Source organism: Strix uralensis, chromosome 25, assembly GCF_047716275.1.
Source record: "Strix uralensis isolate ZFMK-TIS-50842 chromosome 25, bStrUra1, whole genome shotgun sequence".
Lineage (NCBI taxonomy): Eukaryota > Metazoa > Chordata > Aves > Strigiformes > Strigidae > Strix > Strix uralensis.
This window is the reverse complement of record NC_133996.1, coordinates 6,259,986-6,283,064: the sequence shown is the minus strand read 5'-3', so window position 1 is coordinate 6,283,064 and position 23,079 is coordinate 6,259,986. Positions and strand designations below refer to the sequence as shown.

The 23,079-nt window shown below is 66.6% G+C and overlaps 1 protein-coding gene across 5 annotated transcripts in view; it reads right to left on the bottom strand.

Moving 5' to 3' along the window:
- Positions 1-663: 663 nt before the first annotated feature.
- ADGRB2 (adhesion G protein-coupled receptor B2) overlaps positions 664-23,079 on the bottom strand; it is a 28,777-nt gene continuing 6,361 nt past the window's right edge. For 2 of the 5 annotated variants that reach the window (XM_074894267.1, XM_074894266.1), the window contains exons 2-32: positions 21,282-22,080; positions 17,043-17,126; positions 15,871-16,035; positions 14,533-14,697; positions 13,077-13,241; positions 12,250-12,414; positions 12,057-12,158; positions 11,846-11,952; positions 11,265-11,459; positions 11,103-11,171; positions 10,888-10,996; positions 10,667-10,813; positions 9,221-9,296; positions 9,022-9,124; positions 8,745-8,788; positions 7,668-7,794; positions 7,028-7,131; positions 6,637-6,739; positions 6,204-6,354; positions 5,859-5,928; positions 5,651-5,717; positions 5,441-5,526; positions 4,778-4,876; positions 3,676-3,847; positions 3,507-3,602; positions 3,277-3,316; positions 2,449-3,107; positions 2,083-2,118; positions 1,643-1,747; positions 1,446-1,499; positions 664-1,316 (exon numbers count right to left, since the gene is read on the bottom strand). In XM_074894267.1, coding sequence (XP_074750368.1) covers positions 1,128-1,316; positions 1,446-1,499; positions 1,643-1,747; positions 2,083-2,118; positions 2,449-3,107; positions 3,277-3,316; positions 3,507-3,602; positions 3,676-3,847; positions 4,778-4,876; positions 5,441-5,526; positions 5,651-5,717; positions 5,859-5,928; positions 6,204-6,354; positions 6,637-6,739; positions 7,028-7,131; positions 7,668-7,794; positions 8,745-8,788; positions 9,022-9,124; positions 9,221-9,296; positions 10,667-10,813; positions 10,888-10,996; positions 11,103-11,171; positions 11,265-11,459; positions 11,846-11,952; positions 12,057-12,158; positions 12,250-12,414; positions 13,077-13,241; positions 14,533-14,697; positions 15,871-16,035; positions 17,043-17,126; positions 21,282-22,065 — 4,638 coding nt within the window. In that variant the 5' untranslated portion in view covers positions 22,066-22,080 and the 3' untranslated portion in view covers positions 664-1,127. The remainder of the gene's footprint in view (positions 1,317-1,445; positions 1,500-1,642; positions 1,748-2,082; positions 2,119-2,448; positions 3,108-3,276; positions 3,317-3,506; positions 3,603-3,675; positions 3,848-4,777; positions 4,877-5,440; positions 5,527-5,650; positions 5,718-5,858; positions 5,929-6,203; positions 6,355-6,636; positions 6,740-7,027; positions 7,132-7,667; positions 7,795-8,744; positions 8,789-9,021; positions 9,125-9,220; positions 9,297-10,666; positions 10,814-10,887; positions 10,997-11,102; positions 11,172-11,264; positions 11,460-11,845; positions 11,953-12,056; positions 12,159-12,249; positions 12,415-13,076; positions 13,242-14,532; positions 14,698-15,870; positions 16,036-17,042; positions 17,127-21,281; positions 22,081-23,079) is intronic. The other 3 variants (XM_074894268.1, XM_074894269.1, XM_074894271.1) reach the window with 3 other exon arrangements.

The following is a 23,079-nucleotide window of genomic DNA, read 5'->3' as shown; positions in this document are numbered from 1 at the left end:
TGCTTGCCCTCGGCCCTGTGGTGAGCCTGGCCTCACCAAAACAAGCCCTCGGGGAAGCTCTGGTGGCTTCTCCCAGGGAGAAGCGATAGCCATGACCAGGGCCCGCTTCCCGCGTTACAGCACGCCGTGGCAGGAGGGTTTTAGTTCCGGGGCACCTGCTCCACACCCCAGATTCCCACTCAGCGCAGCTCTTGTTTGTCCCCAAGGTGCTGAGCGCCACGATACCGAGGTGTCCTCTTGAGACACGAGCCTGGCGATCACAGCCACGGCCACTAGCCCCGCTGCCATGTTGCCAGCCCACCCTGCCCCATCCCCGGTACCGCGGGCAGCCCAGCAGCATCGCAACACCCCGTTGTGCCTGCGGCGGGGATGCTCCAGCAGCGCGAGGCGCCCCACGTTACGTGCCTCTGCAGATCGCGTGGTAATTGCCTCCGAAGTCGCTAATTTGCTCATAGATTAATTACCATGTAATTTACTGCTCTTGGCTCCCGCGATAAGACGCTCGTTTACAAGGCGGGCTCAGCCCTGGCCAGTGGGATCCTGCGGGCACCAGGCAGGGCCACGGCGAGGAGAAGCAGCCAGATTGGGGGTCCCCACTGAGTGATGGCCACCCCAGACCCCCCCAACATGAAGCACCAGGCGGCGGCCGCGGCCCCACGGCACCACAGAGAGTGAACTTTTATTTCCAACAACAACAGCACCTGCCCCGTGGGGTGGGGATGGTGGGGAGGGCTGGGAGGGGGCGGCCACGGGGCCCCGGGGTGGGGGGGCGAGGGGTGGCCGCTCGCGTGCACACGGTGCACGGCGTGAAGAAACATCCCGGTAGAAAAGAACGAAGATCCGACGGCTTCGACGGGCCGGTCCTGCCCCGGGGGGGGTGCAGGCGTGATCGGTGGGTGAACGTGGAGGGGGGGTGCGCGTGTCCCCTCCACACCCACGTCCGGAGGGTGGCAGGGAGGAGAAACCGCGCAAGGACGGGCGGGGGGCGGCTGCGGCCGGGGGTGGGGGGAGCACGGTCCCTCCTGTAGGGACGTCTCCGGCCAGGCAGGGACCCCCCCCGGCCGCTGAGGAGGACGGAGTGAACCCGGTTCGCCCTGCGCCGGGGCGAAGGCGGCGGGCGCGGGGGCTCACACCTCCGTCTGGAAGTCGCCGTCGGTCACATCCAGGCCGGCGCAGGGGCCCTCCCAGTCCGCGCAGCGCAGCTCCAGCCGGTCCCGGTGGGCGCTGGGCAGGGACCCCAGCGTCATCGCCTTGAACGTGCTCCACGGCTTCGGTGGCGCGGCCGGCGCCTGCGGCTCCTCAGGGCTGGCCGCATCCTGCGAGGCGAGGGGGAGCTGCAGCAAGTGGCCAGGGTGCGTGGCTCTGTCCCGCCGGCACCCAACCCCCCCAGCACCACCCTCCAGCCCCATCCAGGTCAGCCCCAGGGAGGAGTTTTTGGCACTTACGTTGGCCACGCTCTTGTCCGCGCCGCCCGACGAGACGCTCCACCGCTTTTCTCGCTGTGGAAATAAACCCACAGCGCTCAGCTCCCGGGATGCCCTGTCTCCCCCCATTCTCCCCGCGCTGTCCCGGTCCACGCAGGGGGGAGGTGGAGGGGTGCAGGGGAGCAGAGCGGGGCAGGATGGGACCCCCAGGACCTCACCTTGGAGGAGCCAGCAGCCGGGGCCCGGTACCGGTCCAGCGTGTGAAACTTCTGGTTGAGCTCGTGGTAGAGCTCGGAGTGGCGCTTCCGCGTGTGCATCACCTTCTGCAGGGTGAGAGCAGCTGTCAGCATCCAGCATGGCCCCATGCCCCTCGGCACACCCCCCTCCCCATCTCTGTCCCCCTCCTCACCCCCCATATCCACCCAGGGCACCCCCAGACCCGTGGCAGAGGGTGCAGGCGAGCGGCAGAACCTGCTGCACCACCCCTGCTCAGCGCTGGTGTTTTAATCACGAGCCAATGCTCGTTATGGCCTGGTGTAAAACTCCTCCTTTGCTGACAGCGAGCCAGAGGGAACCAGGGACAAGGTGGCTCGGTCACCGGAGGGCACCCGACCCCATGGCGGGCACCGGTGACACGGGCTGTCGTGGCGGGGCTTACCTCAAAGTCCAGATCGGAGTATCGCAACCTCTTCCTCTGGCAGGGGACACGCAGCGGGAGGAGAGGGAGAAGAAAAGGGAAAGGTCTTTGCAGGTCCAGGGTGCAGCGGGGAGCAGGGCAGGGTGGGGGGGGCTCATGCCAGTCCCCTCAGCCATGCCACTGGCAGGGGACAGGGCTCCGCTGGGGACACGGGGCTCCCGGGCGAGCTGGGGGACCTGTGGCTTATCCCCCGCGCTGTGGGGGTGAGCAGTGAGCGCGAGGGCAGCTCACGCAGCTCCACACGTGCACACAAGCTCATGCGGGTTCCCCAACCCCCTCCCACACATCTCCCCCCCTCCCCGGGATGTATCCAGCCCCCCCACTCACCTCCAGGGACCCCACTTTCATGGCGGAGCCCGGGACGGTGCGGGGCATGGTGCGGCTGCGCTCCGACAGCTCCGAGGCCAGGATCTGCCGCACAGTGGGGTGCTGCTTGAACTGGAGGCCGTAGGGGGTCTTCACTGTCCCGTAGGGCTGGTTCAAGTTCACGTTGACGTGATCCACCGCGACAAAGCCGGGGTAAGCATCCCCCTCGGCTACCGGGCGTCCTGTCCCACCAGGCACCCCCTCCTCGGTGCCGGGACCGAGGGTACCCTCGTCCCGCGGAAAGGGCTTGAGGCTGCCGGTCCGGCGGGGCAGCATCATGTAGTCGCTCTCGCGGGGGGGCTCGGGGGCCCGCAGCCAGCCGTAGTCCAGGGGCCGCAGGCTGCTCTCCGTGCACAGGTAGACGGGACCCGGCGCTTCCAGGCTCAGCGGCTGTGCCGGCGGGTCACCCAGCTCGCTCAAGCCGGCCACCACGTTGGGTGTCATTTTGGGGACCTGGACCAGGATGCTGGTGGGGGGGATGTTCCCTGGAAGGCTGGAGAAACCCAGCCCACCCTCCGAGGTGGTGTTGAGCTTGGGATCTTCGTCCCCGTCCAGGGAGATCCGGGACAAGGTGCCCGTGATGGTGGCGGGGTTGCAGGTGTTCACCTCCTTGAACAACACTGCGGGCAGGGAGCGGGGTCAGAGCCAGCCCCGGGGGTCCCGTGGGGGGGCTGGATCGACCCCCTGCGCGGTGGCATCGCGCTCGCCCCGGCACACACTGCCTGTCCCTCCCCAGGCGTGGCACGGTGACATCCCCATCCCCAGCGCAGGGGGCAGGGGAGACCTTACCTGTCTGACACGCCAGGTCAACGTCCTTTTCAAAATCTGTCTATAAAAATACAGAAAGAGGGGAAATAGAGAGAGAGAGAGGAGAGAGAAAGAGAGGGGGAGAGATGGGGAAATGAATGCATCTTGGCCAGCACAGGGAGCAGCGGGGCTTGCAAGGGGGACCCTGCCCCAACCAGGGCGAGCAGCCCTGCCCAGCCCTGCCCGGCCCGTGCTGGCGCTGCCGCACTCACCAGGATCTGCACTTGCCCGTTCTTACAGGAGTCGGGCGAGTTTTCATTCTCCTCGCTCCTGCACCCCCCCATCTGACACTTCACCACATCCTGGACCTGCGGGGACAGAGCCGGTCACGGCCCCGCGGCCAGGGGCCCCCCCCTTGGCACCCCTCCGGGGCCGCCCCACCTCTCGGCGCAGGAACCCGTGTACGGTGATGATGACGAAGCCCTGGACGGAGTTGAAGACGGCGAAGAGGACCTGGAAGAGGATGGAGCGCCGGTCGGTCATGGCGAGCACGGCCGACATCCAGGTCAGCGCCAGCAGAGGCAGGACCACGCAGGAGCTCCACAGCGATGCCCTGGGGCAGGGAGAGAGGGGCCGGGGTGAGCCCGCTGCGCCGGGGCTACCCCGTGACAGCACCCCCGAGCATCCCCCCCACCCCGCGACAGCCCCCCAAGCATCCCTCCCCCACCCCATGAGCGCGGCCGGGGCTGACCGTGCGTGTGCAGTGTGGCACGGAGCCCCGAGCCCGAACACCCTGCGGACGCCGTGCACCCCGCCAGGCCCCCCACTCCCCGCTGGCCCCTCTTCCTCAGCATCCCCAGGCCGGCGCTGGCGGGGTGCTTGGGGCGCTGACGCTTTGGGGCGAGGGGGCCTGTGGGCTCCTTCTGCCCCCCAGCTGAGCCCCTGGCATCGCCGAGCATGTGTGTCCCTGTCCCCACCCAGCTGGCAGTGAGGGTGCTGGGGGGACACGGGGCCACCATCACCCTCCCGCAGCCGCAAGAAGAGCAGAAAGGGAATTTCTTTCTTTTTTAGCAGTGAATTTTGGGGCTGTTTCTATCGCCCTGGGAGCAGGGGCCTGGGCTGACCCGGGTGGCAGCAGTCACAGCCCAACCAGCACCCGTGGGGGCTCATGGTCCCCAGCACTAGCCCGTGCCCCTCACGCCCTCCCCACTCCCAAACCACCCCCCTGGGGGATGGGGGGGAAGAAGAGCTGAGCCCCCCCCACGCCCCGACCCCGGAGATGACGTGACCTGCGGGAAGCCATGCCATGCAGACGTGATGGCCACGGTGGGACGCGCGCACCCCGCGCCCGGAGGGGGCCACCCCGAGCACACAGCCTTCGCCCTACCCATGGAACACCCCGCCCCCCCCACCCCAGAACCCCGTCCCCCACCCCGGGGCGATGCCCACAGAGCCCACAGCCCCCCCCCATCATTGCGCAGGGTCCAAGGCTGTGCTCGGGGCGGGGTGGGGGAGGCGATGCGGGCGCGTGGCGGGCACTAACATGGCGCTGCTGGCGGTGGCGGAGGTCATGGCCGCGCTGGACACCACGCCGCACTTGGTGCATTTCAGCAGCAGGTTGCCGCAGGGGGGGGGCTTGGAGCTACGCGCCCACCACCCCCCCCAGCGCCCCGCGGCCAGGACCGGGCCACGCGGGGATGCAGGCGGCGGGGAGCAAGGCCATGGGAGAGCGGGATGGCAGGGATTTGGCGGGGGGGGACAGACAGACGGATGGATGGATGGACAGACACAGGCAAAAAGCAAATGGGAGAAGGAAAAGAAAAAGAGAGAGAGAGAGCCGGGTTAGTCGAGGGCGGCAGCAGTTAATGACGAGCCGGGGTGGCCAAGCGGCAGCGGGATGGGGCGGGCAGGGCTCAGCCCCCTCCGCTGACAGCAGGGAGGGGGGGCCACGGCATGCGGCTCCCCCTTCCCCGGGGGAAGGTTTGGGGGTGACTGTCCCCTCCCCGCCCCGCAGCTACTGCCCCTCCAGCAGCCCCCAACAAGGGGCTGCAGTCCCCCCGGGCTTGGCCCCCAGCACCCACTGATGAGGTGAAGTCTGCCCCGTCCTCAGCCCTCTCCCGGGGGTGCCCCCATGCCATGCCCCGCGGAGGGGCAGGGTGCTCCACGCCGGCCCCAGGGACAGCCCCGCGGGACGCAGGGCACTTACCCAGCTCGCTGCTTTTTGGACTTATCTGAAATGCCATCACGGGACATGAGTTTGTTGAACACGATGATGCCGACCAGCATGTTCACCTTGGGCGAGAGCAGCACTGGCGTTAGGGCCGGGCACGGAGCCCCCCCATCAGTCGGGACTGGCAGGAGCTGCCACGCACCCAGGTGGGGTTTTGGGGGGGCCCAAGGCTTGGGGTCAGCTCACCAGCACGATGACAGCGGCGGGTCCCACGAAGGCGTAGAGCAAACCGCCCTCCAGCGAGAGCCAGCAGCTGCAGGGGACCGTGGCGTGTCAGGGGCTGGCCGAGAGGGGACGTCCCCTGTCCCCATCCCCTGCTCCCAGCACTGCTGCCAGCCCGGAGAGGTCCCCGTGCCCAGCCCTGTGTCCCCCACCCTATGCCAGCCCCACGTACTAGCTCGCCGTCCCGTAGCCTTTGGTCCGCGTGAAGCCGACGGAGACTGCGACCACAAGGGCTGGCAACCCTGGAGAGGGGAGACGAGGCTGGAGCTGCAGGGGGGTGGCATCGCTGTGTGTGTCCCCCCCAGCATCACCCCTGTGGATGGGGACAGGGATGGGGCCCTTCTGGCAGCTCCCCATGGTCTGGTTGGTCAGAGGGTGCCACGTCGAAGGGACCTGGGTCTGCTTTCCTCTGTTGTGCCTCAGTTTCTCCTTCTGATAACCCTGGGGGGGTACCAGGGAGTGGGGTGTGGTGCCTCCCCCCCACCCCGTCCCGGGACCAGCCCTGCCAGGCTCTTACCCCATCCCAAGCACAGGAAGCGTTTCCTGACCAGGCGTGTCCGGATCCGGCCGATCACCGCCAGGTAGGACTGCCAGGCCTCCGTCAGCACCCAGCAGAAGGACGAGAGGAAGAAGAAGTGGAGGAAGGCCGCCGTCATGGTGCACACGCCCTGCGGGGACGCGGGCGTGTCACAGGGAGGAGCTATCGTGGCACCACCGTGGCCACACGCCCGGCACCGCGGCGGTTAAACTCCCACGCCAAGTGAGGTTTGTGTCAAAGCCACCGGCACAAAGGATTTAATCCCGAGATCGAGTTAATCCAAATCCAATCTGCTGCTGGGAGCCAGCAGAGACAGGGCGACCGGCCGGGAAGAGAAGGCTCAGAGCCTGCCGCAGCCCCTGCGCCCACCCGGGGACCCCACGGAGTGGGGGGACACGGTGGTGGCACCCACCTTGCTGAGCATCTGGGACTGGCCCACGAGGATGAGGATGTTGGAGGCCAGGATGGAGACGCAGAAGTTGAGCAGGATGATGGAGCGCTCTGACTTGATGAACCTGCAGGCAGGAGCAGCGTGGGGCTCGGGTGCCAGCGTCCCACGTCCCTGTCCCCACGTCCCCATCCCCATGTCCCCATCCCCACGTACCCCCATGCTGCCGACGGGCCAGGGACAGTGCCAGGCAGCCCGGGCACCTCTCCCACCCAGGTTATTCTCTTCCTGCCACATTGCATTTAATCACATCGATGCTGAGCCTTTCCTCACGCCGTGACCCCCTTCGCCACCCCCTCCCCACATGGCCTCGTGCCCCAGGTGCCCCCCAGGTCCCCAGCTGTCCCCGGGTCACCTCCAGAAGGCAGCGTAGATCACCAGCAGGGTCAGCAGGGCCATGCAGGAGACGGCGCAGCCGATCATCAGCGGCACCGATGGGGTGCCTGAGGGGTCCATGGCCTGGTGGGGAATGGGGTGGGGAGAGTGGCTGAGCCCCCCACGGCTCCCTGACAGCCCCCTGCCCCCACTGGGCCCCCCACCCCACCCTGTTAGGGGACCCCCGGGTGCCGGCGGGGGTTGATGGCCGCAGCCAAGGCGCCTTCCCGGGGACCCGTGCCCATCTCCATGCCGACGGGGGACGCGGGCGGAATAGCAATGGGGTGTGGGGGGGATGCCTAGGGCCGGGGCTGCCCCCTCCCCTCCTGGCACACAGCAATGCCCCATATCGAGCCCTGGCACCCCCCTGCCCACACAAACACATCCTCAGGGTGCCAGCGGGGTGCGGGGGGCCTTTCCCCTGGCTGGTGGGAGACCTCCCCCTTGCATCCCGCAGCACCCCCCCCATCCCCTCAGGGTGCGTGCAGGCAATGCCCATCCCCACCCCCCTCAGCACCCCCACCTCGGCCAGGGCCCACAGCCAGGGCACCGCCCCCCCTCCCCATCCATGACCCGTGTCCCCAGCAGGCTCATCCCTGTCCCCCCTCCCTGTCCCCTACCAGGTCTCGGGGCAGCTGGGCGAGGACGGCGAAGGTGGCGAGCTGGCGGCACTGGCATTTGGTGTGCGCGGGGAGGGTCTCCAGGGTTTGGCAGCTCTCCGTGTCCCAGTTTCCCAAGCCAGCATCCCTGATTAATGGGACCAGCGCGAGGGAGAGCAATTTGAAATGATCAAACACGCAGCCCCTCGCGCCTCTGACGCCTTAACCCTTTGCTGGCCCCTGCCTGGGGGGAGGCAGATGTTGGGGGGGGGCCACTGCCAGGTGAGAGGTTAATCAACCCCGGGGCTGATCCGTGCAACACGAAGACTTGATTTTTAATCATCCCATCCAGGTTTGGGGGGGGCGGGGGGGGGGGGGAATTGCAGGGCGAGGGGGTCAGGCCTGGGAGGAGGGGTGGTGGGGATGGAGGGGGGGGGCTAAGGCAGCACCAGGGCAGGCCCCCCGGCACCCGTGCCACACCCCCCAGCACGAGCCATGGCTACCCCAAACCCAGACCTGCCCGCGAGTGGGCGATGCTCCCCCACACACACACCTCAGGGACCCCTCCTGCCATGGGGACCCCCGTGGGACACGGGAGGGGGTGCCCCGTGGTGACGCTGGCCACGCACAGGGAGAGCGGCCCCAGCTCCCAGCAAGGCGGGGAAACTGGGAACTGGGTCTGTGGAACAGCTGGGGATGCAGCTGCCCCCCTCCCTGGGCCGGGCTGAGACCTGCCACGCTCATCACAACCCCACGCCTCCCCCCTCAGCACAGGCACTGTACTGGAACCAGTGACCCCACAGGCACTGGGGTGGGGGGGCCCTGCAGTGCCCCCCACTCCCCTCCCCGTGCTCCTGCCAGGGCTCTGAGCTGACAAATGGCACTGGGCAGGCTGGTGGCATCTGTCCCCAGCGTCACACCGCGGCACAATTCACCCGCAGTCGGAGGCATTCGGCCACCCAAAGGGACCAGCCCTGCTCCCCCCGCCCCTCCCGCCACCTCCCTGGGGACCGACAGGGTGCCGGGACAGCCCACCCCCATTGCCCAGCGTCGCCCACCAGTGAGGGCACGGCCAGGGTGTCCCCGTCCCTCACTCACGTCCTCGAGTAGTCCCAGGTGACGCACTGCGGGTGGGACGTGCCCTGCGGACAGACGGACGGGTTAGTGCTTCACCCCCCTGCCCCACTCCCACCCCCGGGAGGGTATTTGGGGACCTGCCCAGCTCCCCCAGCGCTGGCACATCCCCACCACAGGCACAGAGCCGAGAGCTTGTGGCCACCAGCCGCGAGTTGCTGGCCCTTGCCTGGTTCTTAGCGCCTGGGGGGACCACACGGGACTGAGAGGTGACATGGAGCAGGGCGGGGGGGACACTCACGTTGATGATGTGGGAGAGCTCCACCAGGACGAGGGGCTCCGCGGGCTTGGTCGGCGGGCGCACCGTCACCATCAGCACCTTGGAGGTGACGGCCAGGGGAGTCCTGCAGGGAGAGAGGGCCACTGTCTGTCACAGGGAGTGGGGGGGGACCCAGCGTGGGGGACACGGCACGGGGGGGGCAGCTGGTGGCCCCACTCACCGGGGAGGGGGCAGGATGAGGCCCAGCGTGCGGTAGAGCACGGCCCCGATGACGAAGTGGGACGATTCCTCGGTTTCTGCAGAGAGAGGGGAGAAGGAAAAGCGGCGCCGTGATCCAGCGCCCGGCACACGTGGGGGCTCGGTGAGCACCCACACACGTGTGCGAGGGAACACGCACCCCCGCCCCGACACATGCGGACACGCGTGGGCTGGCAGGAGGCCGCCTGCACACTCGCAGGCATGCACAGCCCTGGCCACGCAAGTTCACGCGTGTTCACGCTCGTACACGCACACACACGTGCACGCTCCCGGGTAGGCACGCTCCTATGCCTGTGCGAATGTGCCCTGCACACGTGTGTGTGCTCCGTGGGCACAGATGTGCACGCACACGGGCGTGTTCACACATGCACACACGTGCGCACTCGCAGGTACACGTGCTCACACGTGCGTGTGCACAACAAAAGATGGGTGTCACATGTGCACGCTCACACACGCACACACATGCACATGCCCAGATGTGCCCGCTCACACACACGAGTACACTCCCAGATGTGCACCCGCATGTGCACTCGCACATGCACATACATGCACGCTGCCAGATGTGCCTGTTCACGTAGGTGCCTGCATGTGCACCGCACCAGATGTGCACTCACATGGGCATGCTCACATGTGTATGTTCACACACGCACACACATGCATGCTTCCAGATGTGCACGCTCACACACACACACGAGTACGCTCCCAGATGTGCCTGGTCACGTGTGTCCACTCCCAGATGTGCAGCCACGTGTGCATGTTCACACGTGCACGCACACACACTCCAAGTTGCGCATGCTCACACATACATGTGTACATCCCAGATGTGCACCCACGTTCACTCACACGTGCACACACGTGTACACTCCCAGATGGGCCTGTTCATGCATGTACACTCCCAGATGTGCACGCTCACGCATGTGCACCCTCCCAGATGTGCACCCACATGTGCACACTCACACGTGTACACACACGCACACTCCCAGATGTGCCTGCTCACACGTGCACCCTCCCAGATGTGCACCCACATGTGTGTGTTCACACGTGCACGCACATGCACACTCCAAGATGTGCACACACACACACGAGTACTCCCAGATGTGCACCCACATGTACACTCCCAGATGTGCACGCTCACACACATGCACCCTCCCAGATGTGCACCCACATGTGCACCCACATGTACACTCCCAGCTGTGCACGCTCACACACACGAGTACTCCCAGATGTGCACCCACACGTGCACTCTCACACACACATGTACCCTCCCACGTGCACACTCACACAGGCGCCTGCATGTGCGCAGCACCAGAGGGGCACCCACACGTGTGTGTTCCCACCCGTGCACACACAGACAGACACACACACACGTGTGGAAGGTGCCGGCGCCCGCGGCCCAGCCCTGCCTCACCGGCGGAGGCGAGGCTGAGCACCTCCCTGGGGATGAAGAGCTTGTCCTCAGAGCTGCGGGCCCAATCCTTCATGCCCCGGCGCCCTTTCATGGGGAAGTTGATGTCGCTGGAGACGGCCGAGACGGGCTCCCGCTGGATACTGGTCACTGCCGGGGCAGAGCGGGTGTCACCGGCCAGCTCCCGGAACCCGCCGCGGCCCTGCGCCCGCCCCACCGCTCACCCAGGTTGTCGGTGACGATGAGGGAGCTCTGGAAAGCCTTCAGCGCGTCCCCCACGAGGTGGATGAAGTCCTCCACCACCTTCATCAAGTGCACGGAGCCAGGCGAGACCTGCGGGTGACAGACCAGCTCCGCAGCCCCGCCGGGATGTGTCCCCCACGCTGGGGACATTCCGGGCTGCTCTGGTCACCCCCTCCCCGTGACCTGGACCACTCACCTGCTGAGCATCCTCCCACTTGTCCCGGTTCTCCGCGTCCACCATGTAGCTCACCACCTGGAAGAAGCGCTGCGGGGACGGGGCTCAGCGGGGCTGGGCTCCGGGGACCGACCGCCGCCACCTCCCCCGGGGGGTGTCCCTCGCCGTCCCCCGCCCCGCTACCTGCACGTCCTCGGAGGACGGGGTGTAGGTGGCCCTCTTGAAGGTGTCGGTGACGTTGCGCAGGATCTCCACGGAGAAGAGCAGGTCCCCGCTGTAGTAGGTCTTGCGGGCCACGAGCTCCAGCAGACTCCGCACCACCTGGGACATGCCCTCGCCCGCCAGCACCCGCTGCCCCTTGGCCAGGTGTTCCCGCAGCTTGTACAGGGGTGGCGGGGGGGGGAAGGGGGGGACATGGGTGTCACTTGGCCACCAGCACCCCACCCCCAGCAGCACACCGTGTCCCCAGCCCTCTCGCTATGCCCAGAGCCTGGGCAGTGGGGATACTACAGAGCTAATTGCACTAATTAGGGCAGCAGTGGGGGTCTGGGGGGGGGGTGTCCTTCCCATCCTGAGAGCCATTCCCTGAGGACACAAGAGCACAGCTCCTCCCCCAGCCCTTCCCGGGGCGGGGTGGGGGGGATCCCTGCCTCAGTTTCCCCATGTGGTAGCGAAGCAAGGCGCAGGGCTGGGGTAGACCCCCAGCGATGGGGAGGGGGGGTGGAGGGCAGGGAGGGGGGGGCCGCGCCAGAGCGTGCACCTACTGAGAGATGCAAGTATCGGTACTCGTGGGAGACGCAGCGGGCGAAGCTGGGGACCCCCCAGTAGGCGACCCCGTGGGGGCTCAGCAGGCACCGGCGGCTGGCGGACCCTGCGCAGGAGAAACGGGTTCAACACTGGCATGCTGAGGACGGGGGGGCACCGCCTGGCACCCCTGCTCCAGGGCATGGGGGGGGGGGGTTTGGGGGTGCTCACCTGTGGCGTTGGGGGGACATTTGTTGTAGGTGACCTCCCCGGCAGCCGTTTTCTTCCAGGTCATCAGCATGACGTACTCATCCTTGCACATCTCGTGGTAGGCTGGGGGGTGGGAAATTGGGGTCAGGGCTCAGCCTGGATGCGGGGTGATGGGTGCTGGGGAGGAGGAGGGGGGGGACAGGATGCCCCATACCTGGGCACTTCTTCTCGTTGCAGGTCTTCACCTCCTCGCCGCTGCCCTCGCAGGGGTAGCCCTGCACGCCGGTGCCCTCGCACATGCGGAAGCGGCGCTGCCAGCCCGTGTCGCAGGTCTTGGAGCAGAGGCTCCAGTGGTTCCACGGCCCCCACTTGCTGTCGGCTGCGGGGATGGGGGGACACTGTGGGACACCCGGCTCGGTGACACCCGAGGGGATGGGGACAGGGCAGGATTAACGGGCACCATCAACAGCGCCATGAATCGAGAGCCCCCGCGGGGTGTGAAATCCACGGAGCGATGATTTAAATCTCTGTTAGACAAGACCCCCCTGCCCCGCCGCACGGCGCAGCAACCGCCTCCCTCCGTGCCTGCCACCGACACCGGAGGGTTGAAGGACAAGATGAGGACGGGGTCACAAGACGGGATGAGGACGGGGTCCATCCTTTGGCCTGACTTTGTCCCCCAGCCCCACGAGCTGCCCCATGTGCACGCACGAGAGCTCGCACGTGCTTGCGCGCCCGAAGCACGGCGGGACCTGCCGCCACCGACGGGTCCCCCCAGGGTGACACAGGACGAATCTGTGGCTCCTCCAGCTGGGATGTGCCTGGAGGGAGCAACCGGCACGAGAAGAGGTCTGTGGGGGGGTGCTGATCCCCAGTATCACCCTTTGCCTCCTGCTCTCCCAGCATCCGCGGCGCAGGGGGGGATGCTGGCACTGCTGGCGGTGACGCCGCAGCGGCTTTACGGCCAGCGCCACGGCTGGGCACGCGTGGCCTCCCCCTCCCTGCTCTCCCCACCCCCCCGACAGCGCGCGGGGGCCTTACTGGGACAGGTGGGGTTGGAGCACTCCCGGGCGTCGGCGTGGGCCCCCCGGCACTCGGCCCAGCCGTGGGCCGAGACGCTGCACTTGCGCGTCCGCTGCTGGGTGCCGTTGGCGCAGGTGACGGAGCAGCGGCTCCAGGCGCCCCACTCCAGCCACTGCCCTTCCACTGCGGGGACAAGTGAGAGCGGCGTCAGCCCCCACCGGCCGGCGGCCCCTCGGCCGCCACGGCCCCGGCTCCCCGCCACCCGCGCTGGGCTCTCCGTGAGACGGGTCCAACCTACAGAGATGTCGGTGCCTCCCGTGCCGACCTCAACAGCCAGCGCCGAATCCTGCGCCGGTTGGGGGGACTGTCACTGGGACGGGCTCCCACACACCCCGAGTGGCTGCTGCTATGGCCCCGCGGCACCGCAACGGCCAGTCCTGCTGCGTGGCCACGCTCGCCAGACCGCGGCATCACTCCCTGCCAGACCCAGCAGCTCCGGCATCGCTCACCACCAAACCTAACAGCCCCGGCATCGCTCCCTGCCAAAACCAGTAGCCCCAGCATCACTCCCCATCAAACCTGGGAACCCTGGCGTTGCTCCCCGCCAAACCTGTGAGCTCTGGCATCGCTCCCTGCCAAAACTGGCAGCCCTGGCATCGCTCCTCATCAAACCTGTGAGCCTCAGCGTTGCTCCCTGCCAAACCCAGCAGCCCCGGCGTCGCTGTATGGGCCAGGGCAGGTAGGGGAAGGAGCTGTTGAGCTTTCACCACTCCAGCAGCATCTCCATGGGACTGCCGTGGCAAAAGCCATGTGCCACGAGTGGCAAGTCCCTCCTGCCGGCACTGCAGCAGATGGGGTGCACCCCGCACACCCCTCAGATCCCACGCTCCCTCCTGCTCCCAGCCCGCCGCTGGCCTCCCCACGCCGCACGTGGGGTCCCCACAGGGATGTTGGCCCCGACACGGCATCCCTGGCCATCACCACAGCAACCCCCTGGCCACCACCACAGCCACGCCTGGCACATAGGAGGAAGGGACAGAGATGGCGCTGCCACCCGCGCACAGACCCTGCAGCCGACCCCCTTTGTCACCTCCAGCCACCTCCCTGGTGCCCCACGATGTCCCTGTGCCACACCGGGGCCAGCGCTGGGCCTTCCCTGGGGGACAGTCAGCCACAGCAGATGGGGAGGGAAGGAGCCGGCTCCTCCATGGTCCCCAGGCTGGTCCACCCTGCCCACGGTGGGGGTTCGAGGCCCCCTGGCATGGCCAACAGAGCCACCTCACCACCGTGCTTCCAGCGGGGACAGGAGGGTGCACCCCATGTCACAGCACCCGTGTGCCCACGGGCTGTCCCAGGTCCCCATGGCAGTGCCACCCGTCCCTGTGCCGGGAGCACAGCCCTGGATCTCAGCCGGTGCCCGTCTCCTGGCATTCCCAGGGGGAAGAAGGAGCAGGGAGGAGAGGGAGGTACTGACCCAGGCAGGTCGCGATATTGCAGGGCTTGGCCTGCAGCTCGGGGCCCTCGCAGGCTTTCCCTCCGCGCCGCGGGGCCACGCACCGCCGCGTCCTGGTCCTGGCCCCTCGCCCGCAGGTCACTGAGCACAGGCTCCACGGGGACCACTCCTCCCACGCGCCGTGAACTGCAACATAGCACAGCGCCGTCGCCCCATGCTCCCGGCCCTGCGGGGCTCCAGCCTCCTCCTCCTCGTCCTCCTCCTGGCACCGAGGGGTCCTGGCCATTGCAGACCCCTGCGCCCTGGGCCAGGGCTTCACGGCAGAGCCAGGCATGGTCCCCAGCTCCCCTCCGCGTCCCGCTGGCATCGCCTGCCCCGCGGTGCCGCTGCTGCTCCCTGCCCCACTTCAGCCTCCCATTTTGGGGTCCCCACAGCGGCGGTACGTGTCCCCCCACACCCACACACAGCCCGGCTCGCCCCAACCCACGCCGACACACCGGCACAGCCACCCCTCGGACATGTCACACCCACGGGAGCTCAGCAACCCCGGGAAGGGAGCAGGGACCCGCGTGGTGCACAAACATCCTAACGGATGCTCCTCCACGAGCTGCGATGTCCCCGGAGCGCCAGGACCGGGTACCACGTGTTTTGGGGGTGCAAAGCCCAAGCTCAGACAGGGCAGCCTGGCTGCTGCTGCAGCACCCTGAGGCCCCTCCGATCCCCGGGGTCCCACGCGAGACACACAGACACCACCATGGACAAATGGGCCAGTCCATGGCCCAGTGACACCCCCCGCACCCTGCCTGCCCACTCCTGCCCGTAATCTGCCTCGAAGCACCGAGCAGCTCAGCCCCCTCCTGCCCCACACAAGCGGGGACCCCCCCACCATGCCGGGCCAGGAAGCTGCCTTGCCCTGAATCCCCCGGCACCTGCTCCAGTGCCCACTTCCCCCCCCAGCACAAAACCTCAGAGATGCCCCGGGGAAGCCCCGAGTTTGCCGGGAGGGAGGATGGATGGAGAGGGGCCACCGGCTGAGCTGCTCCAACGGCAAAACCCCCGGCTGCAGCACCAGTGGTGGGGGGCACTGGGGCACCCACTCCCCCAGCTTGCTGCTCCCCACGCGGTTTCCCAAGAGCTGGCACAGCCGGGAAGGCAACATGATGCCAACGGGGCTCAGAGTAGCCCAGCATGGGACGGGCAACGCCTGCATCCACGCCAGTGCCACCGCACAGAGCCACCCTCCTCATCCTCCCCCCCGCATCCCCGCTCTCCCCAGCCACCCACCCGCTCCACCCTTTGGTGGGCACCCCCCAGCCAGCAGCGGAGTCACCCCTTGCTGCCCCCGTGTCCCCCCCGTACCTGGGCAGGTGGCCGTGTTGTTGCAGGTGCGTGTCTCACGGAGCAGCCCGCTGCAGAGCGTGCCGTAGGGCGAGGAGACGCAGGAGCGCGTCCGCACCTGGGAGCCCTGCCCGCACGTCAGGGAGCAGACGCTCCACTGGGACCATTCCTCCGCTGCCGGATCCCCTGTGGGAAACACGGAGCCTGAGAACCGGCCGCTGCCCCGGGGTGGGGGGGCCAGGGAATGGCCCGTGAGTGGGAGCCCGGCACAGCACCCACGAGCGCAGGGACGAGGACAAGGGCAACAGGGATGACTCTGAGGACATAAGTGGGGCAAAGGAGCCCACACCAGCCTCCAGCTCCACGCAGAGGGGTGGGGGCACAGGATTGCACCCACCCCGGGGGATCACACCCACCCTGAGGCAGCCGGGGGTGGTGTGGGCAGCGCAGGCAGCACAGGCAGCCCGGTGTGACCCGCCCCTCCCGTCCCCACCCAAGCACAGCACTGACATTTACAACAACCCGGCGCTTATTAAGCTTGATGATGTCTCTGAAGTGATTGGACAGGCCGGAAGAAAAGGCCATTAGTTTAAATTAAAAAGGAATATACGGAGGAGGGCTCTGAAGGGGACGATTTGTCCTGGAGACAGGCAGGACGCAGGCTCCGGAGCAGGGCTCCCACCGAGGTGACAACACCCCGCGGCTGCTCCACGTCACACGGGGTCCCCCAGGCCGGAGCGGGTCACCCCATGCTCTGCCCAGCAGCTCCCGGGGGGGGGGGCAGGACCCCCGTGAGCACCCGAGCATGGCCGGGAGGGGATCTGCATGCCAGGCACACGGAGCGGAGCTCCTCTCCCAGCGCGGGGCTCATCCATCTCCCGCTCGCCTCTGAGCCCTCCGACCATAAATCAGGGGGGACTGGGGAGGGGGGAGCAGCGCACTCAAATTACCCAGATGGATTTGCCAAATAAATACATTTGAACAAAACAATTAATGGATTTTTTTTTTGGTGCTTTACAACCCTCGGAGGAAGGTGTAAAGGAAAAATATATAAACGGAGCAAATAAAGTCGGTCAGTGGGCAGGAAGCAAAGGGAGTCGCTCCATCTCCATCATCCCTGCCCACGGCCGGGCACCCACACCCCGTGGCACCCGTGTCCTGTGCCTGTCCCCGTGCCGGGGCAGCGCCAGTACCTGTCTGGGCCATGTAGACGCCTGGCTCGTCCGCCGACCGTGGCCACTGGGTTTTCACCTTCTGGTTCTCCTCGACCGCATTGCCTGGAGGAAAGAAGGGCTGTGGTGAGAGCGGGCAGGGGACGGGCACGGGGACAGGCCACCGTGGCTCAAGGGACATTGCAGGGGGGATACAGAGGTGCCTGGCCCCACGCTGAGCACCGCGTGGCATCCCCGAGGGCAAGAGATGGTTGAGCATGGCTGAGCACACTCACAAACCCCCAAATTGTGCCACGGCTCCCCCAAATATGTCACCCCCCCCGTCACAGGGGCTGCAGCTGGAGTATGACCCGGGGTGAGGTGTCCCCGGTGTGGCCAGCATGCCTGTGCCCCCGCCATGCCAGGCAGAGGTGCTCTCTCGTCCCCGTTTAACAGCTTGCTGCAGTGAGGTGGCACAAATTTATGGCTCGGCTCACCAAAAATAACAAGAGATCCATCAAGGGCACTTGGCGTGAAATTAACTGGCACGTGGAGGGCTCAGCGGGAGGTGTGGCTGCGGGCGCAGGGTGGGGGTGCCATCCCCGGCCTCCCCCACTACCCCTGGGCCACCCCCGTGTCCTGCAGCAGGGTCCCTTGTCCCCATATCTGGGTGCAGGATACTGGCGAGTTCCCGGGCACTCACCCCAGGCACGGCAGATGCCGTCTGCAAGGGGAAACAGCGGCGACTCCCTGGGCACCACTGATGCCACCCTGAGCACATGGGCCCCCCCAAAACACCACGGGCACCCCGCTGCTGTGCCAGCCGGGAGAGCAGCCAGGGATGGAACAACCAAGCTGCCCCGACACGGCTGGCCAAGCACAGTGATATCCTCAAGGGGCGGAGGGGAGGTGACATGGGGACACTGGCATTGGTGGGGAGCCCCCGTCATGCTTCGGGCACACTGTGGCTCCCCTTGAGGCACAGGGAGGTGATATACGAGCCCCAGGCACAGTGCACTGCCGGTGCTGGCACTTATTAGTGCTGTAAACCAGACCTAAATTTACTGACTTTTGCCCAGCGTCACCCCTGCCCGGGCCCGTCCCCAACGCGAGCTCCTCATCGTCACCACCGGTGCAGCCGCCGGCCCTCGGCTCCTCTCCCCACACATCCTGCCCCATGGCATGTGGGTACCAAGGGACCCGAGGGGCTGCCCTGGGGGGGTCTGTCTGGCCATGGGGCTGAGCTCCCTGCGGGGCCACTTCCCCGCCGTGAGTGGCACGGCAGAATTACGTACGTCACGGCAAGCACCCGGGGAAAACCATAAATCCCGAGGATATACGAGGGCACTCTCCCTCGCTGTGTTCGACAGAGACACCAAATTCAATTTCCTTCGGGGAACACTAAATCCCCGGCCGTCACCGCAGGGCAGCTGCGGCCAGCCCCAGCACCCTCCACCCCGGCACCCGCTCCTGCCCGGGGGTCCCCCAGCATCCTGCACCCTGGCACGGCTGTTGGGCTGCAAGGGCAGGGGGGTGCTGGGGAGCCCAGGATGTCCCCCAAGGCCAGCCGTGTCCTGGCATCACCTCCCCGGGGGGCTGGTTCCTGCAGGATGATGGGTTTGGGCAAGGGGAAATGCAGCCTTGGAGCAAGTCAAGCTGGAACCCCTTGTCGCCAGCGCCGCAGGCTCTGGGGGGGGTGTACCCCCTCCAAAGACCCTCCCATTGCATGGCTGCGACGTGCCCAATGTCACCCCACAAAGCCTCAGCCCCATCCCCACACCCATCCATGCTTTCCACCCCCGGGCACCCAGCGCCGGGGCTGCATCTCCCCGGCTCCAACCTTGGCCCCGTGGCACGGAGGGGCCAGGCACCCCGGAGGGGGGGAGCACCACCGGCCACGGCTGGGAGCGGGGAGGCCCGGCGAGTGGCTGGGCGGGCGCCAGCCCCCGCGACGCTGCGCGGCTGCGGCGAACGGCGGAGGAGAACCGGTGAGATCAGCGCTGGGCGCCCGCCAAGGCTCGGCTCACAGGCGCCATTCAGCCCCCCGGCCCTGCCTGCCACCGCCACCCTGAAAGGCGGCCATTCTCCACCCCGCGGGGTGCTGGGGGGAGGCCAGGTGGGAGCCCGGGACCCCCCCTTCGCTGCCATGAAGGGCGCTCTGTGCTCCCACAGCCCCGCAGCGCGGCCCAGCGAGGCAGGCGAAGGCGGCTGGCGGCGGCACGGCGTGCGGGGCGGCCGAGGCAGCGCATTACCCTTGCGGTTCCGGCACCGCAATAACATTGTACCTCCAGGCGCCTCCAGGTTTTAATTGAATGTCAAAAGTAATTTGGGGAAGGAGCGGGAGTTGACGCTCTCGCCATCGCAGCCGGTTGGCGGAGAGGTGGCGGGCAGCTCGGTGACCGAGCGTGGCGGGTCTGTGGGGACCCCCCTCTCCAGCACCCAGCCCAGCATCTTCTCTTTGAGCCCTGCTCGATGTTACTAACCCCCACCAAAGCAGCCGTGGGAAGGTCGGGAGGTGCAGAATCTCCTCGAGAAACGAGGGGCTGGGCAATCCTGCAGCCCTGCTCGGGCGGGTGGCAGCCCCCACAGCAGCGGGTCAGCCAGGCCGGCCTTGGGGATGGCACCTGAACCTGGCACTGAGCTCTTAATTGTCCACGCGGAGTTGCATTTAAAGGGAAAAAAAAAGGAAGACAAAAAAAATATAAAATCAGCTCAAGCAGCTCCCCTTGGGATGAGGCGATTTATAACCCTGCAGCTGTAACGGACCAGGGATTTAGTCGGGGGATCTGCCCATAATGACATTTAGCTCCTGAAATAAATGCTAAAGCCCAGTGAAATTATACATGTACCCACAGCTCATCACCACCACCTAATCTGCTGGATAAAGACTCCACACAGCTACGTTGGGGGTTGCTCCTCCCCGTGCATCACCCCGGGCTGGCGCAGGGGGAACATCTGGCCAGATGTGCTCCCAAACCCCTACATCCCCTCGCTGGGCCCAGCAGAGATCCCCCACGGGCGAAGGGAGCGCTGGGGCGAGGCGGCTCCCTGCCACGAGCGGCCTGACCCTGGTGCCCGGGGCCCGGGCGAGCACGGCTGCTTTATCTTCGCTCGAGGTTCCTGCAATTCCGTAACGAGCAAATGGCTTCATTCCGCCTGGTTAATAGCCCGGCCGTGCCGTGCCGCCGTGCCGTGACATCCTGCCTGGAATAACAAGCGCCCGGGCTGCAGCAGTCAAGGGTAATTTGCCACGGGAAAGGGTCATTTTACCTGTAAATTGTTTTCCACGTCTCCACCAATGCAGAGGGATAGGGCTCCTGCTCTGGGCTCGCAGTTGGGCTCGCAGCAGCCCTGTGCCGGGGAGGTGGCGAGCCAGGCCCTGGGGCCACGCAGGCTGTGCCAGAGCCCCCGTGGCACACAGCCGGGGCCAGCGTGGCAGGGAGAGGGGCTAACAGGGCCGGCTGGACCGCGGCAAGGGCAGAGCAAGCTGCAGCTCGGCTGAGCCTGGCCATCGCTCTTCGCATTTGCACTTTGTACAGCTTCCCTGCTCCGTGCACAGCACCCAGTATGTATCCTCCTGCCCCAGGGAGCGTGCACGGGCAGGATTTATCCATTGCCCAGCCTCTCTGCTCCATGCACAGCACCTTGTTTGTGCTCTCCCACCCCAGGGAGCATGTACGGTCAGGATTTATCCATTGCCCAGCTTCTCTGCTCTGTGCACAGCACCTGATTTGTGTCCTCCTGCCCTGGGGAGCGCGCATGGGCAGGATTTATCCATTGCCCAGCCTCCCTGCTCTGTGCACAGCACCTGATTTGTGTCCTCCTGCCCTGGGGAGCGTGCATGGGCAGGATTTATCCATTGCCCAGCCTCCCTGCCCCAGGCACTGTGCCCGATTTGCACCCTCCTGCTGTGGGAAGCATTCATGGGCAGGATTCACCCTTTGCACAGCTTCCCTGCTCTGTGCACAGCACCCACTTCACACCCTCCTGCCCCAGGGAGCGTGCATGGGCAGGATTCATCCTTTGCATGGTTTCCCTGCTCCATGCACAGCACCTGATTTGTGCCCTCCCACCCCGGGGAGAGTGCAGGGGCAGGATTTATCCATTGCCCGGCCTCTGTGCTCCGTGCACAGCACCCAATTCACACCCTCCCGCCCCGGAGCGTGTGCACGGGCAGGATTCACCCATCACATCACATCCCTGCTCCGTGCACAGCACCCCTGGGAAGCACACACGGAGCAGGGGGTCCCTCCCTGGGGTTCCCCCTCGCACCCCACTCACCGTGCGGGACCTCGGGCAGATCGAAATCATCGGCATTCGCAGAATGCAGGTCGGTGGGGCAGCAGTCGGCGGCGGCGGGCGGTGGGGCGGGCGTGCGGGCGGCGTGCCGGGTGCCGTTGCGCCGGGGTGCCGGCGGGTTTTCCGCCTGGCAGCTGCAGCCGGCGTGGGTGAAGCCGCAGCGGCGGGCGCCGGGCGCCTGCAGACACTCCTCGAGCCAGCGGCAGAGCACGCTGCAGGTGAACTGGCTGGAGTTGTTGTTGTTGATGAGCAGCACCTCCACGAAACGAAACTCCAGGGCTTGGGGGGCCAGGAGGCGGGGGGCCGCCTCGGGCTCGGCCGCCAGGCAAAGCTGCACAAAGTTCTTATCGAAATGGAGGAAGGTGAAGGGCCCCGCGCCCTCGCACAGCTCCAGCTCGGCTTCCTCCTCCTCCTCTTCCTCCTCTGGCCGCTGGTGGGCGGGCAGGGGGCTGGCGGCCTCGCCGCGGGGGTCGCAGGTGTAGTTGGCCAGGTAGTGGTCGAGTGGCAGCACCATGGGCGAGAAGTGGGTGCAGACCTGCTCCTCCCGGTTGAAGCGGAGGTAGAGCGAGTACTTGGTGGGGTCGGGGTTCTCCAGGGTCCAGGAGCAGCCAGAGGAGATGGTGGGGAAGAGGTCCTTGAGGGAGAAGGAGCCGTAGAGGACACCAGAGGCCAGAGCGGAGCAGGCGCTGGGAGCCGGGTCGAAGCCCCGCGTGAGCCACAGGAGAGACGATATCACAGCCAGTAAGAGGGGACCAGCAGCGGTCATCCTATGGCATTTGCCCTGGGGGAGAGACAGACAGATAGACAGACAGACAGATGCTTACCGGGAGGCATGCCACGGCACGCTCCCCGCTCCTCCCAGTATGGAGCTGGTACGGGGAGGGGTCAGCACCCAGCACCCAGCCCTGGCCAGTACAGGAGCAGCATCCCAGCTGGTCTGTGTCCCCAGCTGCCAGCTTGCGGCGGCGGGGACAGCCATGGTAGACCCCTGCCCCACTCCCCAGGCTGTGCCAAGGCAGCCCCCACGCTGGGGAACATGCAGCATGGACCAGGGGCTTTACCCCAAAACCACCAGAACGGTGACCCTCCCTGCCCTCAGCTCACCCGCCAGAGCCGGCCAAGCACAAGCTGGGCAAGGAGCCACTGAACAGCTTCTGCCCAGACGGGGCTATAAAAAGCTTCGTAGCTATTGCTGGTAGCCCGAGCACTGTGGGGACAGGCTCAGCAGAGTTCGGGCGATGTGCTGGGGGTGCACGAGCACCCCAACAGTGTTAGTGTCCCCCCCACCTGCTGTGAGAGCCTGGCACAGGGCAAGCAATCATTGAAGTACGTATTTCTTGGACACCATGCCAGGGATGCAGCAGCATCGCCGTGGATAGCTTTTTAATAACTCATTAATAAAATAATGCACGCAGTGGCCTTATTAAGTGGGACCGGAGTGTGGCTCTACAGAGGCTGAGGCCACCGCACACGTGTTGGCACCATTCAGCTGGGTGAACCTGTGCCTAGGGGCAGCAGCGGTGAGGGGACAGCCCTAGGGATGGCGGGGGACATTCAGGAGGTGGCCGCAGGGGACAGATGCCATTCCAGAGGTTGCTTTCCAAAATCACCCAGGACTCCGCTCCCCTCCATCTCAGCCACGCGTGGGGGATGCCGAGCACTCGGAATGACACAGGGATGCTCTTCTCCACCCCCAAACAACATTTCCTGCTCCTAAATCATCCCTGGGCGAGGCCCGGGTACTGGGGGACGGTACCCAGCTCATCGGGGAGGGAGCCTG